Source organism: Nyctereutes procyonoides, unplaced genomic scaffold, assembly GCF_905146905.1.
Source record: "Nyctereutes procyonoides isolate TBG_1078 unplaced genomic scaffold, NYPRO_anot_genome, whole genome shotgun sequence".
NCBI lineage: Eukaryota > Metazoa > Chordata > Mammalia > Carnivora > Canidae > Nyctereutes > Nyctereutes procyonoides.
The window spans coordinates 13,254,556-13,270,240 of NW_026575020.1; the positions used below are offsets into that span (position 1 = coordinate 13,254,556).

Below are 15,685 nucleotides of genomic sequence, written 5' to 3' on the forward strand. Positions count from 1 at the left end.
CATACACTCCAACCAAGCTCTGACCCTCCTTCCCAAAAGAAACAAACAAAAAAAAAAACAAAAAAACGTGTTCACGGTATAAGGAAATGAGCGTTATATGGGGGAGGGGGGGGGCATGAGACTATGTTATGGTCCTGGCTCTGCCTTAGACAAGCTAAGTAACATAGAACTGGAATGGTTCTCTCTGGGCCTCAGTCTTCTGAGAGGTAAAATGGAGCCAGGTAACTGGATGAGGGTAGAAAGGAGGAAGGGTTCGAAAATCTCTGAGGCCTCCTTCCTCATAGGGAATCATCTGACAGGGTAAGAAATGTTTCCATACTCACCACACAGGGAGTTCACTCTTCATCAGTGAATTCCCTTCTTTTTTAACTTATGATTTACATCATGCCATATACAGGCATTGTGCTGGATATCTAATAAACCTCTCATTTAATCCTCACAAAAAAATCCTGCAAGGTAGATACTGTGTTCAGTTTTTGCAGTACAGAGCAAAGGCCCCATCAGCATAAGTTTAGTGCCTTACAGACACTGAGCCAGGATTCACACCCAGGCTTATCTGACTCCTGAACTTGTGTTCTTTCTAACTGTGCCATACTATTAGGCATTGGATGGACCCATGAGTGATGTTTTTACCTAACTTTCACCATCAGGACAGCTGCATTAAGTTTCTGAACAACGGAGACTCCATATATTAAAATAAATCTGTGGGGAGGGAATGTGAAACTGCTTCAATTAGAATTTAAACCTCATATACACTCATGAACTAACCAGCTTTACTAGCAAAGAATGACTAGCATTTTTAGAGAAAGCATTTCAACCAAGAAGCACTTTTAAAAGGTTCAGAGAGTAAAAGTGAGGTAGGGGCAGATAGAAGAAAGGATGGACTATGAAGTGACAGATCCACTGAAAAAAAATAACCCAGAGTTGGAGACAGCAGAATTACCATCTTGACATTAGTCCCATATGGGTTATTACTCTTGATATCATTATAGCCAAATGGAATGAAAATATAAGGGGGAGAAAAATCTCAGTGGGTATTGCAATTTAAATTTGCCATGTAAGCTAATACTGTATATTTAGAGACTGAGCAGACAGGGTGGTTGGTGGCTCGGAGTATGTGCAGGGGTTGCTGTGCCAGCTAACCAAAGCAGACATTCATTAGAGCAAAATGTAGATTTCCATTTCTTGGCATCTGACGTGGGCTCTTTCCTTGGAAAGAAATGTCAATTTGGCCGAAAGTGTGAAACCTACAATAAAAGCATTGGGACTGTGGATTTCATCTAGTCTGCACATTCCCACCCCTTTCTTTCCTACTGTGGAAATCCAGTTGTGATTTGGGGTGCTCAGTGGAGAGGTAGCAGGGGAGCTGATTAGGACCTGGGATGCTGAAAAGGAGGGTAAGGAGCTGGGGAGGGGAAACTGGACTCCCAGAGTCCCTGATTTCTTTTGGCCTTCAGTTACCACTTTCTCTTCCCCTAAAACTGCCCAACACAAAAAAAACAACCATAATCGCTGTTTTTGCACAGGGCCCTGAACTATGGCAGCCCCAAACCTTTGGCACTGCCTGCCAGCCGTGCAAGTGCTGGGTGCTTATCTGGAGTCCAAAGGAGTGTGAGCAGAACCCAGCTCCTGATGCAGTACCTCAGGGGAGAGGCCTCTTCCCACATTAAAATGTCACTGTTTGTTTCTTTTGTTCATAGACTGGAAAGACTATGACGACAGAGAGCCCAGACACAGGGGACAGAGTGAAGTTTTGGAGGGTCTGCTGCAGCAGGTCCGAGCCCTTCATCAGCATTATAGCTGCCGGGGTAAGGATAAAAATCTGTGCTGGGCCATGGACTGAGGTCTCCGTGGCGCCGGTAATGTTAGCAGTTTCCTAACTGGGTCATACCTTCTCATTCATCAGGGAGAGAGAGATATTAATATTTGTACATCTGGAATCACTTTACAGCACTATCTTGCTTTAACCCTTCAGAAGAGACTTCCCTCTCCTTCATTCCCTTGGTCTCTTGTTCTCTCACACCCTCTCTCCACACAAACAGTTTTTAAAAAAGCTCAAGAAAAACAGCAGCTGCTATTATTCCCTTCCCTTTGAATTTTCCCTTCATAAAACTCTCACAAAACTCAGTGTGCTGGGTCTTTGGGATATTCACCCTCAAACTTTTCAGCCCCAAAGAAAACGCCATGAGCATCACTGAGGAAGTTTAGCCAATTTTAGCCACAAGAAACCTTCATGCATATTTGCAATAAAGTTTGCAATGCAATTTGACACCCACTATCTCTTTCTCATCTTTGTTTTGGCAACTAATGCTAAAGCTAAGTGACTTGACCAAGGTCACAAGGCCAGGAAAAGAGAGAATCAGGATCACTGTCTCTAAGTGCAGTCTCCCGCCCTTAACATCAGGACTGGGCACTAGATATGGATCTCACCCTGAATTTTAACCTTCCCTGTACTACTGCTTAGGAGAAAGTGGAGCACACATCTCTAGACCTAGCCAACTATACCCAGAGAATCTCTGAGAAGCTTTTAAAAACTTCCTTTCTATTTGGGCTATTCAAATGGGACAGGGTCAGGTTTCTGATCTGTGTAATGATTCGTGGAATAGGCACTTAGTTTTATTTGGAGAATGAAAGCCTCCATAAAGTTTTCGTTTTCCATGCTCCTTCACCCATCAGATCCCAACTGCATTGCACTCTCTAGATTCAGGGCACTGCTGGGCCAGCTAGGTAAGAAATCCATGGCTGAAACCTAAGAGATGCTAGCTGAGTCTGAACCAGGTATAAAAAATCATACTTGGCATTAGCAAACAGTTGGTCCCAATTACTGTATAGCTATAACAACAGGGCTCTTCAGAAATATTGGCCATAGCTAGAAATGAGGACAAGAGTTTGCAAGAAAATAATATTCTTTTAATGAGTGGCTCATTAGAAAATGTAAATGTGCATGGAAGAAGCTGAGAAGGAAATCCAAGTGGGTTTTATTCACAAATCTGTAAAAAACTTTACCCAGACCATGGCCTTAACGATTTCACACTGACCAAAGTACACTCAAGTTCTCTGTTACCAGGACTCCTTTAACCAGGCCAGGGATTATTGAGGCTCTGTTCTCTCCACTACCTCTCCATCATCCCCCTGCCAGTTGGTTCTTATATGGCAGGGAAAGGTAATAAAGCAAATGACTAGATAATTCCTTGCAATTCATAAGCCACTTCATGCTTGGTCCTTACCAGAGGAAGAAAGCTAAAACTACTCATGAAAATGAGGGGTTTTCATATTATCTGAGGATTTAGATACTCTCCCCATTACTACTAGGTTACTATCTAATAAACAAGAAATAATTATCTAGAGAGCCCAATTATTTCAATAGCTCCCATTCAACTTTTATCATGTATATGCTATTCACCGACAGAGATGTAAATATGCAATGTCAGAAAATATTTAAGTAAGGCATAAGCAGAACTTCCCAAAAAGGAAAATTATGTTTTATATTGAAATGTACTCTGGACACATAAACAAGTACCCAAAATGTTTTTTTGATTTTTAAAATGCCCAGCTGAAAAAAGGGTCTCTGGTCAGTAAGTTTGGAAAATTTGGCATTATATATCCCTTTCCTGGAAATTTAAAATCAGCATTACAATATTAAAGAGTCTAATAAAGAGACATTTTGACTTTGGTTAACCAAGCATTTTCCAAACTTATTTGTAAAGCCATTGTAAAACTTTTTTCACAGAGTTAGTGTTCCCAGGCACAGACTTTGGGAAATGCTGACCTGTAATATGCCAACTTAAAGGAAATGACCTCATATCAAAAAAAAAAAAAAAAAGAACAACTTTAAGATAATTTAACATTACATTACTCTAAGTCTAAAATGACAAATCAAGGATAATTAAGTATTACATACAGAAAAACTACAAAATTGATATTTGAAATACTCAACTACAAGAGGGAGGCAAACCAGAAAATAGACTCTTACCTACAGAGAACAAACTGAGGGTTACTGGTGGGAGAGGAGGAGGGGCTAGATGGGGGGGCGGAGGGCAGGATGGATATTAAGGAGGGCATGTGTTGTGAGAAGCACTCGGTGTTGCATGTTAAGAATCACTGATTTCTACTCCTGAAACCAATATTAGACTGTACTGATAAATCCTAGAAATCCTAGAATTGACTCCATTGTAATGAGCCTGGAGTGCTCAGTAAATACACAGCATATTCTGAATGCAGAAATAATAATAAAACAGCCCTTCTACTACCAAAGCCCTACATGGGAGATAACAAAACCGACATTAATTTCTGTATTTTGGCTAAAGAAGTGGCCACAGTTAACCTGCATGTTCAGTACTGGGATACAAATTAAACGGAGATGTGGAGCAGCCTTTATTATTCAGTTTATGCCATGACATGCATAATGAGTAATAAAGAAGCCAGTTGTGTTCATCGTGGCAGTGCCCTGTGGGAATGAATTTCAATTATCATCCAATTTTTCAGCTGGCAAACATTAACTGAAACACAGCCTACTATGTGTCAGGTGCTAAACATATCAATATGAATAAAATAAACTCTGTATGTGCCAAGCACTTAAAAGCTAAAGAATTACTGCATTCGGAGTCCAGAAAACCGACCACTGTTCCAGAGCCCTGAGCTACATAGAGACATAAGTCAGAAGGCACTGTATCAATGGCTCAGTGTGTCAGTATAGACCTTGAATCAGTCAAGATGAGCTATATATCATGCTGCAGTAACCAAATGACTCCTTAAATATTTATTTCTTCCACAAGCTATAGGTCTACCACTGTCAGCTGAAAGCTGTCCTTTTGTGTTATCATCCTTTCTCTAGAAATATTTATCAGCACCCATGGAAGAAGGAAAAGAAACTCTTGAATATCTTATATGGACATTCAAAATTCACTGGCCAGAACTGGGCACATGGCTACACCCAAACACAGGGTTTCAAAAAATGAAATTCTTTCATGTGCCCAGAATGGAGAAGACTCAGAATATTTAACATTTACACGGGCCCCTTTCCCAGCTAGTAGTAGTATTTCTCAATTTTCTTTTTTTTTTCAGTTTAATCTTTAATTTATGTTATATATGATTATAATGTGAGAGATGTCTTAGCATAAACAGCTAAGATCATGGATTAGCTGGGTTCAAATTCAGACTGGACATTTACGAGCTGTGTGACCTTGTGCAATTACCTACTCTGTCTATAACTCAGTTTTGCTCACCTGTAAAATGCAGATAAGAATTATCTGTATTGAGGCTGAGTGGCTCAGTCCATTAAGCATCTGACTCTTGGTTTCAGCTCAGGTCATGATCTCACAGTTGTGGGATCAAGCCCAGCATTGGGTTCTGCACTCAGCAGAGTCTGCTTCAGATTTTCTCTCCCTTTTCCTCCCACTTGTGATGTCTCTCTCTCTCCCAAAATCTTTAAAAAAAATTATACTTATCAGCCATTCTTTAAGGACTGAGTGACTTTAAATAAGTAAAGCACTTAAGAGCTTTATTATTTAGAAAAAGCAATTCCTCCCATTCTCCATTTTTTATTTCCCAAAGACAATCAATTCTTTTAGCCAATTCTTTTGATATTTTATTCATCTCTCTAAATAACATGTTTCCACTGCTAATCTTTCAATTTTTTTAAAATTTGAGGCATTACAATCACTAAGATGATTTTTCCCCTCTGCTCTCTTAACTTGCACAATCCCTACCCTTTGTCCACCTAATAATGCATTTGTATCATAATTTTAGTAAGATCAATATTTATTGCTTACATTATAATGGTCACTTAATTCTATGATTATTTTTCTTTCCTTGATAACTTTTTGTTCTCCCTGTATTTAAAAATCATATTTTATTGTATGTTTTATTGTTTTTCTATGTGGTTATAACTAATTCATCCCCACACTATTCTGCAATTCTGTCAATCTTCTCTCAATCAATCAAATATAATAGTACTGTTTCAACTGGATCTTCCTGAAGAAACCTCTCCAAGCCCTGTGACCTGCTCCAAACTAGACTGGTTGCTGGCTGCCTGTGTCTGGTGCACAGCTGGCATCTTAGGGTCTCCTTTTACCACCATACTGAGGACTACTCTGGCATCCTCCAATACTGGATTGTTTCTTTTTGTATTATAGGTCTTACTTTTTTTGGTTAGTCCTTCATTGTGGTGGAATCCTTACTCTAGTCATTTCCTGAGAGGATTCTTAGGAGCTAACTTTTGGATACACTGTCCAAAAATGCATTTGTTCTACCTACCATTTATTTAAGGTTTCAGATAAGTACAGAATCCTTGGTTGAAATAATTGTCAGGTTTTGAAGGGGTTGCTTTGTTCTTTTCTAGCATTCAGTGCTGAGAAGTCTGATGTCATTCTGATTCCAGAGGTTTTATAGGATACCTTTTTTTTTCTTCTCTGGAAGGTTTTTAAGTTTCTTTTTAATTAACATCAATACTCTAAACTCTGCTTTGATATTTTCTTCATGTCTCTGAATAACATGTTTTATTGCTAATTCTTGATTTTTTTTAAGTTTGAGGCATTATCTAAGGAAGGATGATTTTCCTTTTTTCCCCTCCCCCCTCTTAAATGCACATTACCATTCCAACCCCTATCTTGTTAATATATTGAATAATACAAAAAAAAAAAAAAGGAATGCCGTAGTGTGGGTGTATTGTTTGTTGTGCTAAGGACCTGGCAAACCCTTTCAATATGGGAAGCTATACCCTTCAACTATGGGATATATTCTTGTATGTTAATTATTTAAGTATTTCTCTCCCTCTTTTTTCTATGCTCTCTCCTACCAGGTCTCATAGTTTGATGTGGAACCTCCTAGGTTAGCCAGTTAATTTCTCTTCTATTTTCCATCCCTATGTCCTTATGCTCTTTCTCAGAGATTTCTGCAACCTTATTTTCTAAGCTTTCTACTGAGTTTTTCAGTTTTTGATATTATATTTTTTAATTTCCAGTACTCTCTTTTATTCTCTGAGTATTTCTCTTAGATTTCTATTCTTTTAAAAGGATACAGTGCCTTTGTTTCTCTCTCAGGCTATTAATGATAGGCTTCATTTCTTTTTATAGTTTCTTCTCTCAGCATTGTCTCCCCTCTAAATTGCTCTTTTATTTTTTATTTTGGCCTCTGTCTTTCCTATTAGATGCTTTTCACATCTGCCTGGTGATCTTTAGATATTCACTGAGAATTAAGAAAGAGAGTTAATAGCTGTTGGGGAGCTCTGGGCACATGGATAGGGTTCTTTATCTATATAGATATAGCCTATCACTGTAAGCTGATCTGGCATGGCCTTTTCTTTAAGAAACCAATGAAAGCAATGTCAGAAGCTTTGGGTGAATTCTCTTAGTCTAGTCAGAGTCTCCAGAAAGGTTTCTTCCAATGTCCTTAATGGAGGGTGTAAGTTTGACTATCAATGTTCTGAGAGCCTGGTGGGGAAATAACCTGTAGTGGAAACTTTCATTTAATCCACCTGTTTTGGGTACAGTACTATCATCCCACCCCCACTTTTAACTGTACTCCATGTCTGCCACTCTAGAAACCCATTTTTATGTTTTTCAGAGAATAAGCCACTAGAGCTTTTTTTTTAGAGTGGGGAAGGGGCATTTGTTCAGCTATACAGGTTAGAGGAGAAGATCCAGAAGTCCAACTGCTTTTTAAACATCCCTCTTATTTTAGTTCCATACTCATCCCCCACTTTCAGCAGTATGTGGTACCCAAGGGGTGAATCGGGTTACTTCTCAGCCTTCTCCACTGCTGGCTTAGGATTCATCTTTCTCAAGTCTGCTAAATCCATCTGTTCATCTGCTTTCCAACTACCAAAGTTCACTTGCTTTTGTTTCCTTTCCCATCTCTTTGTCTTTATAGATTTATGTAATTTCCTTTTTTTTTAATTCTTTTTACTCTGGTTTGAGTGAGATTTAGGAAGTATGTAATAGAATATGTTCAATATGCTGCCTTTAACCGGAAGTCCCAGCAGCATCATTTTCAAGCACAGTATGACCAGCCAAATTCATGTTCAAGTCAGAAAAAAATGTTTTTGTTTTGTTCTGCCAGGAATAACCATTCCCAGCACTAGCTTGAAGCTGGCATGAAAGTTTGTGTCAGCTTATTCCCAACTGGTCCTATAGGATCGTAGGCAGAGCCATACTAGGCCTCAGCCACAGGCTATTGCCCAGCTTTCCACACCTAACAGCAGTGACACAGACCATATTCTCAACCCAGTGACATCTGTCTGAAGTTTGGTGATGACCCCCAACAACCTCAGCTTCTCTTGATTACACAGAATATGAGAATTGAAATCAGTGATCATTTAGCTCAGCTCCATAGAGTACTATTTTAAAAACTATCTGGGGAATATAAGGGAAGGGAGAAGAAATGTGTGGGAGATATCAGAAAGGGACACAGAACATAAAGACTTCTAACTCTGGGAAATGAACTAGGGGTGGTGGAAGGGGAGGAGGGCGGGGGGTGGGGGTGAATGGGTGACGGGCACGGAGGGGGACACTTGACGGGATGAGCACTGGGTGTTATTCTGTATGTTGGTAAATTGAACACCAATAAAAATTAATTTATAAAAAAAAAAAAAAATTATAAAATCGTAAAATACAGTTTTAAGAAATGTGCCCTTGTCTGGGAAAAAAGATTAATTGAGAAATTCAACTCCAAGTTGGAGCCAGTGTAAGAATCCTAAAAAACAAAAGCAAATAAAAAAAAAAAAAAAAAAAAAAAAAAAAAAAACTATCTGGGGAAGCCTGCAAGTTTTATCAGTGAAAGCTCTAGGTTGTAAATAGAAGGGATGAACAGAAGCAATGAATGATCTGCTCACCAATGTAGCCACCGAACCTTGCACATAGTAGTGTACAGAAAAATATTTGTTTAGCAAACTAATGTCTCCATTTTTCTGGTACTGGCTTTTTATTCTTGAGCAATCCATTTCAACCTCTCAATCTCAGTTTCTTCTTCTAAATAATAACAATCATACCTATGCCTACAACTATATTTGTAAGCCAACATATACACTGGAAAAATTGCCCCAGAATGCTAGCAGCAGTTGAACTAAAGTGGCAAGATGATATGGGTGGAGTTTTGTTCTTTTTATCTATTTTCCAGACTTTCTGTAATGTGCCTATATCAACTGTATAATGAAAAAAAAAATTAATGGAATATGTAGACAAACGAGAAGAGCTTTGCCAGCACTGAGAAATGTGTGAATATTAAAGGCAATGGGAGGAGGGCAAAGATTTTATTCCATTTCTTTTTATCCTACATTATAATAAATCACTCATCTGGAAAATATAAACAAAATGCCTAAGTAGTTTCCCTTGGAGTTATAAATGTTACTAATCTCCAACATTTTTGAGGAACTGATCATTAATTGAAGTAACCACTGGCAACTCAAGAGATGAACTTTTTGTAGTAATTAATGAGCTGAAATCCTACATGAACTGAGGATAAGTGACACCAATGGCATGGGGAAGAGGAAGGCAAGAAGGTGGGAAGAAGGTACTAGGAGTGTTATACTGCCAATGGAATTTACACTGTATTTTTTTTTCTGTGTTTCAGAAACTTCAAAATTACAAACCACAGGCCGCAAGCAGTCAGTCTCAAGGAGCCTGAAACACCTATTCCATTCCTCAAATAAGTTTGTGAAGACTTTAAAACGGTGGGTCCTATGAAGCTTTTCCAGCAGGTCTTCATTTCTCAGGAATCAGCTGGTTTGGATTCTTAGTAGAAAGCTGGTGACTGGGTGATGATGGGCACTGAGGGGGCACTTGACGGGATGAGCATTGGGTGTTATGCTATATGTTGGCAAATTGAACTCCAATAAAAAAATATACCAAAAAAAAAGAAAGTTGGTACAAATTTTTCCTTTTTGTTATTAAAGGAGTAGAAATTCACTTTTCTCCTGAGAATTTGGGCAAGATAATAATTTCACTGAGTTCTAGCCTGTGAACATGTGCTCATAGGTATATTTTAAATGATCTTTTATCATGACCAAAACTATATTTTTCCATGATTCAAGCTTGGCAGAGGTGACACATGGAGACAATTTTTTATTTTACTTTTGTTTTTTAGGGGACTCTACATAGCCGTTATATTTTATTACAAAGACAATATGTTAGTCACCAACGAAGATCAAATACCGATTGTTGAAATTGATGACTCTCACACCAGTTCCATTACACAAGATTTTCTGTGGTTCACAAAGGTATACTCGGTTCTGATTTCATTTTCCCCCAGTTTGCACCAATGTTTCTTTGCATAAATCTCAGAAACCTTTGTTGAGGAGTCTTCAGTGATCAAAGTATTGGGGTGGGAGTAAATTATCTCAAAGGTCTTCTTTCAGCCCTGATATGCCCTGTGCCATAAAAAAATGCCAAAGTAGCATCTACGCTACATTTTCAAAGCAAAGAAGCTTGCGCCCTGTCAGATTGTGTCTCCACTATTCTGAGTTATGGGATCATTTGGCAAAGACTAAAATGTGGATCTGACTATTTCATTAACATTCAGATCTTTTTCCAATTGGATAGAGATCAAAAAGTTGTTTTGCATGTATCTGAAAATGGACTGGAGAACAAACATCAGGGGTCAGGTTTCCTTTTCCCTGCTTTTTGCTTTGATGCCACAACCTAAATCATGTACTGGCTTGGATGATGATATGACCTCGTGACTTTTTTTGCAGCTGTCTTGTATGTGGGAAGATATAAGGTGGTTAAGACAAAGCGTACCTATTTCCATGTCCTCATCCACAGTGCTGCAAACTCGGCAGAAGATGCTCGCAGCAACAGCCCAGCTACAGGTGAGGGGCCAGGCTTCAATCCAGATTCCCACAGAAATCTTAAAAAGCTTGGTCAGCTCGGTTACCAAGTCCACCTGGAAAGGAAAAGGATGGTCTTCCTTCTCTTTCAGATCCCTAAGAATATAAAGGCTTCTTAGGCAGTCTGAGCTGCACATCTGTTCACATAGGGAAACCGTGCCTTTGGCAATTTCCTGGACAAGGAGCAAGGGTCTCTCTTCAAGAGTCTAGGAGTGACCCCCTAAACAAGAGGTGAGACTTGAGTTCTGGATTTGATATTAATCAGTCAACTCATTTCTCATTTCTGGGCCTCAGTTTCATCACTTGTAAAATAAGAGGAGTTTGACTCAATCACAGGACAAACCCTTGCTCTCTGGTATCCTGTGCATCTATGAGCACACAGAGATGGAAAGAGAGACCAGCGGATATTTTGAATAATTTCTTCACTTGATCTTTTGTTAAAGCACAGGAATTTGCATATATTTTTGCTTACTTTATGGAAAGAAAGAAAAGAGAAAAGAAAAAAAGAAAAGAAAAGAAGACAAGCTAGCTCTTAGAAGCTTACCTTTAATCCCAAATTTATTCATCCTTCCTTCCATATTATTAACCTAATCAGATCAGGTTCCCAAGTCCAACAAGAACATTCGTAGGTTACAAAGCCCCTCTCATAAATGACACTGAATTTTAACCTAGTTCTTCTGGGTTTTCCTTTCACTGTTTTCTATTATCTGAATTTGTGGTTCTAGCTATACAGAATTGGAAGTTTTTAAGAGATCACTGAACTTTTATCAGTGTTGGGTATTTACCTACAAAGCTGTCAGTTACATAAACCCCAGAAATACACATAACAGGAATCTATGTAAGCTATGTTTGGCCAGGCCATACCAGCCAAGGCATAAAAATAGGATCATAACAACAAAAAAAAAAATTTCTGTGGCTCCACCCCCACCAGCAATTACAGGAACTTCATTTCTTGACCCACACAATAATAACAATTCAACCACCTGAAATAGTAACAATTATTGTGTTGCTATTATAATTCTGAAAGGCAACTCTTACTCCTTCTGTGCTACACTTCATTGCATAAACAGGTTACTGCCTGTGTGCTGAGCTGCCTCAGAGATTTTAGCAAACAGTGGGCTCTATTTCAACTCACTCTTGGCTACAAAATTTTCTTCAACTCAAGGAAAAGTTCTTGGAGCTGGGCCATGATGACTGTACTGAATTCAAAGTGTCCCTTCCTTTCATCACTAACCAGCCTTAGGTGGAACAAGCCACTGCACCTCAAACTGCTCTTTCCCTAGGATAAAGCCACCTCATTCTCAGGAGGCTCTTTGGTACCTTAGATAAGTTCTTTCTCAAGAGACTCAGGCACCTTAGTGGATTCTTCATTAACCCACCATAGAGCCCAGACATGCTTGGATCACACTGAACAAGCTTAGAATTTCAAATGGGCCTCTTTATTTCTAGAACACATCCATCTCATATCAGTAACATGAGAAGAGTCTGGCTGTCATAGCCAGTGAAGCTAGATGCTGAGGTGGTAGAGAGAAGTCATGATGGTCAGTATCCCCCTACTCAACTACTCCCATTGCAATAGTTCTTGGATTTCCCTGGCCCCCCAATGTATTGACCCCACCACTTTTCATAATTTATCAACCCCCTTCTGATGCCATTTCCTTCTTTGTCCAGCTTAGATTCCTTGGCCCATTCTAATCACTCCCTTGAAAATATTCTAAATGTCTGGCTGCTGTCTCCCCCTATATTATTAAAGAAAAATTCCAAGCCTGGATGAATCCAACATGTCTACACTGGATTATTTGCACACTACTGCATAAAAGTCACCAAAAAAGGGGGCTGGTTTTGTTGTTGTTGTTGTTGTTAAATTCATGGCTATAATTCTCACATATGTTACCTAGTGGTCACATTCCATCTCTCTACTAACTTCACTTTCCCAAACTATAAGGCAACTATTTAAAACTTTCTCTTGCACCTCTATCCCTTCCCCACACTCTCCATCCCCATATCAGGTGATGACTTCACTGTATAATTCATTAAGAAAATAAATTGGAATTCTTTTCCCACTACCAACTTACAAAGCCTCCTGGCATTGATCTTTCTCTTTCATTGCTCCTATTACAATAGTATTCATTGGATAAATAAATCTATTTGTCCAACCCCTGCACCCTAAAGATCACACTTGGGGGTACTCTTATTAAAAAAAAGAGGATCACAGAAATGTACCTTCATGCCATAGTCACCACCTGAATAGTTCACCAGCCCTGCATGGTGACCAGCACCTCACAGTGCTCAGTAAATAGTTACCCTTTACAGTGCCCATCAAAGGCCAGAGCACTGCTATGCATTCCCTTCCCTACTTCACATTTCTGTTCACCTGCTTAAATAACAGGAGTCATTGTCTTATTTATTTATTTATTTATTTATTTATTTATTTATTTATTTATTTAAATCCTATTGCCCAAACTATTTGCTGATCTTTAGGATGAAAATGTCTGAAAATTGTGAACCCACCTTTGATGTTTAGGTAGTGAGAGGGAAATGACAAGGCACAGAAACATAACCTCACAAGAGGAAGAAAACTGAATTTGGGAAAATTCCTACTTAATATTTCAGGTCTCTTTGCTAAACTAACATTTTTTACAATTTTATGAGGAAAATAAAAATGCATTTTTAAATAGCTTGATTGGCATCAGCCATACATAAATCCTGTGGACCTACCTCTCGTATATTTCACTGTACTGTCCTCTCCTTTCCAGTATCACTACCACTGCCTGATTACCCCAATTACATCAAAAGCCTCCAAAGTCATGCTCCTGCTTCCAGTATTCTATTCCAATATACTCTAATCCATTCTCCACACTTCTGCCAGAGTAGCCAAAAAAGATTCTGACCACATCATGCCCTGACTCATGCTCTTTCAAGAGCGGTTCTTTATCCCCACCATCACCATCTTTCTCCTCCTCCTATTTCCACAGCACACTGACTTGCCTTCATTACAGTGCATACCAACCACTGAGCACCAGGTGCCTTATATTCCAATTTCTGCTCTATAGTGAAGTCCTTTAATACATAATAATAAGTAATAATTACAAAACAACTTTTATTTCACAGAATACATTCCAGGCACTGTGATAAGTGCTTTACAAACTATATCTCACTTAATCTCCACCCCCTACACCCTAATGAGAAAGTTTTTTTAAAGATTTTATTTATTTATTCATGAGAGACACAGAGAACAAAAGAGAGAGAGAGAGAGAGAGAGAGGCAGAGATACAGGCAGAGACACAGGCAGAGGGAGAAGCAGGCTCTATGCAGGGAGCCAGATGCAGGACTCCATCTTGGGACTCCAGGATCATGCCCTGGGCTGAAGGCAGGCACTAAACTGCTGAGCCACCCAGGGATCCCCAGGAAGTAGTATTATTGATAATCATTTAACAAATGGTAAAACTGAGGACTAGAAAGGTTATATAATTTGCCCAAGGTCATATTAATAGGAAGTAGCACAGTCTGGATACAAATCAAGATCTACATAACTCTAAAGCCTACATTCTTTCCAATACTTTTATCATCTTATGTGTTCATTTACAAATAGCATACAAAAATTTTAAATAGAAGAAATTATCCACATTGTTTGAAAAGTCAAAATAGTCTATCCTGCATCATTTGAAGCTGATTTAGGAGAAGTGGTCTTAGATTTATTTGAAAGAAAGTAAAGTATGAATTAATTAATTGATTAATATGACCTAAGGAGGAAGAAAAACAATTATCTGCCATCATTTGGATTAAAAATAATAAGATGAGAAAACCTGTAAGTGGCCAAACCCCACACTGTTTTTTCCACCCTTAGGAAAATGACAGAGTCCCCAAGGGGCAGAAGTGTACACTGCTTTCACATTGAGGGTTATCTGAAATACTTATCCTCAAAATAAGTAATTATCTCACACTGAGGATTGGTTACATTAAACTTTCCTTCTCCATTACCTTCAGAAATTAGTGCTAGTGAGTAAAATCCAGGTAACAATTTATGAATACCATGTCTTTTTCATTTTTCAGAAGAGGGATAAAGGTTTCCCCATAATTTTACTATCCTTTTCTAGGCCTTAATATTTCTACTCTGGATTTCCTTCAACTTCCTATGTCCCCCAAGCTGAATAAAGGTCTCTAAATAGTGTGCTTATCTGTCTAAGGTTTATTGATAGTCCTGTGATTTGTTCTGATTACACCTAGATGCATTCCTGTGAGCCATCAGGTAGCTTTTATTCTTCTTTAACTTGTAGGATCCTCCGGGTTCCCAGATTTCCCAATCTTGCTTGCATAGCATGACAGGCATCAAGATGGTTTGGTTTTCCTTTAGGTCCTAAAGAATCTCAAATTTGCCCTCTTGGACATGGTTGCAGTTTATTTTCATAAGGATATTCTGCTTTGAAATTGGGCTCTACCCAGAGCTAGCTATCCAACCCAATTTGATGTCAATAAAGAATTTCAGGGAGACTTTTTAGTGCCTTCTTATTCAAACTATTGGTCAACATATCCAAAGCTGATGGTGAACCACTGATGAAAACTCTGCTTAAATGAAATGACCACCACATTCAATGTCTCCTCATCAGCTTTGGTCCAAAATAAATCATATTTTCCAGTGTCCTAATGATAAAATGTTAATTCAGTCAACAAAGACTTATTGAGCTATTAATATGTGCCAGGCACTATGCAAGTAACCCAGAGACACAGAAATAAAACAACCATGAGCTCATGACATGTACATCAATCTGCAGGAAAGCCGGATATAAATTTGTACAGGGAGCAATTCTGGACAAAAGAAGGGATGGTAAATTCTGAGAGAGTTGGGAAAGTCTTCCCAGAAAG

The 15,685-nt window shown here is 38.7% G+C and overlaps 1 protein-coding gene across 1 annotated transcript in view; it reads left to right on the forward strand.

The window, feature by feature from the left end:
- Positions 1 to 15,685, forward strand: part of ANKFN1 (ankyrin repeat and fibronectin type III domain containing 1) — a 133,719-nt gene that overhangs the window by 69,775 nt on the left and 48,259 nt on the right. Inside the window, exons 7-10 of the mRNA XM_055334416.1 lie at positions 1,701 to 1,808; positions 9,568 to 9,667; positions 10,081 to 10,213; positions 10,688 to 10,804. Coding sequence (XP_055190391.1) covers positions 1,701 to 1,808; positions 9,568 to 9,667; positions 10,081 to 10,213; positions 10,688 to 10,804 — 458 coding nt within the window. The remainder of the gene's footprint in view (positions 1 to 1,700; positions 1,809 to 9,567; positions 9,668 to 10,080; positions 10,214 to 10,687; positions 10,805 to 15,685) is intronic.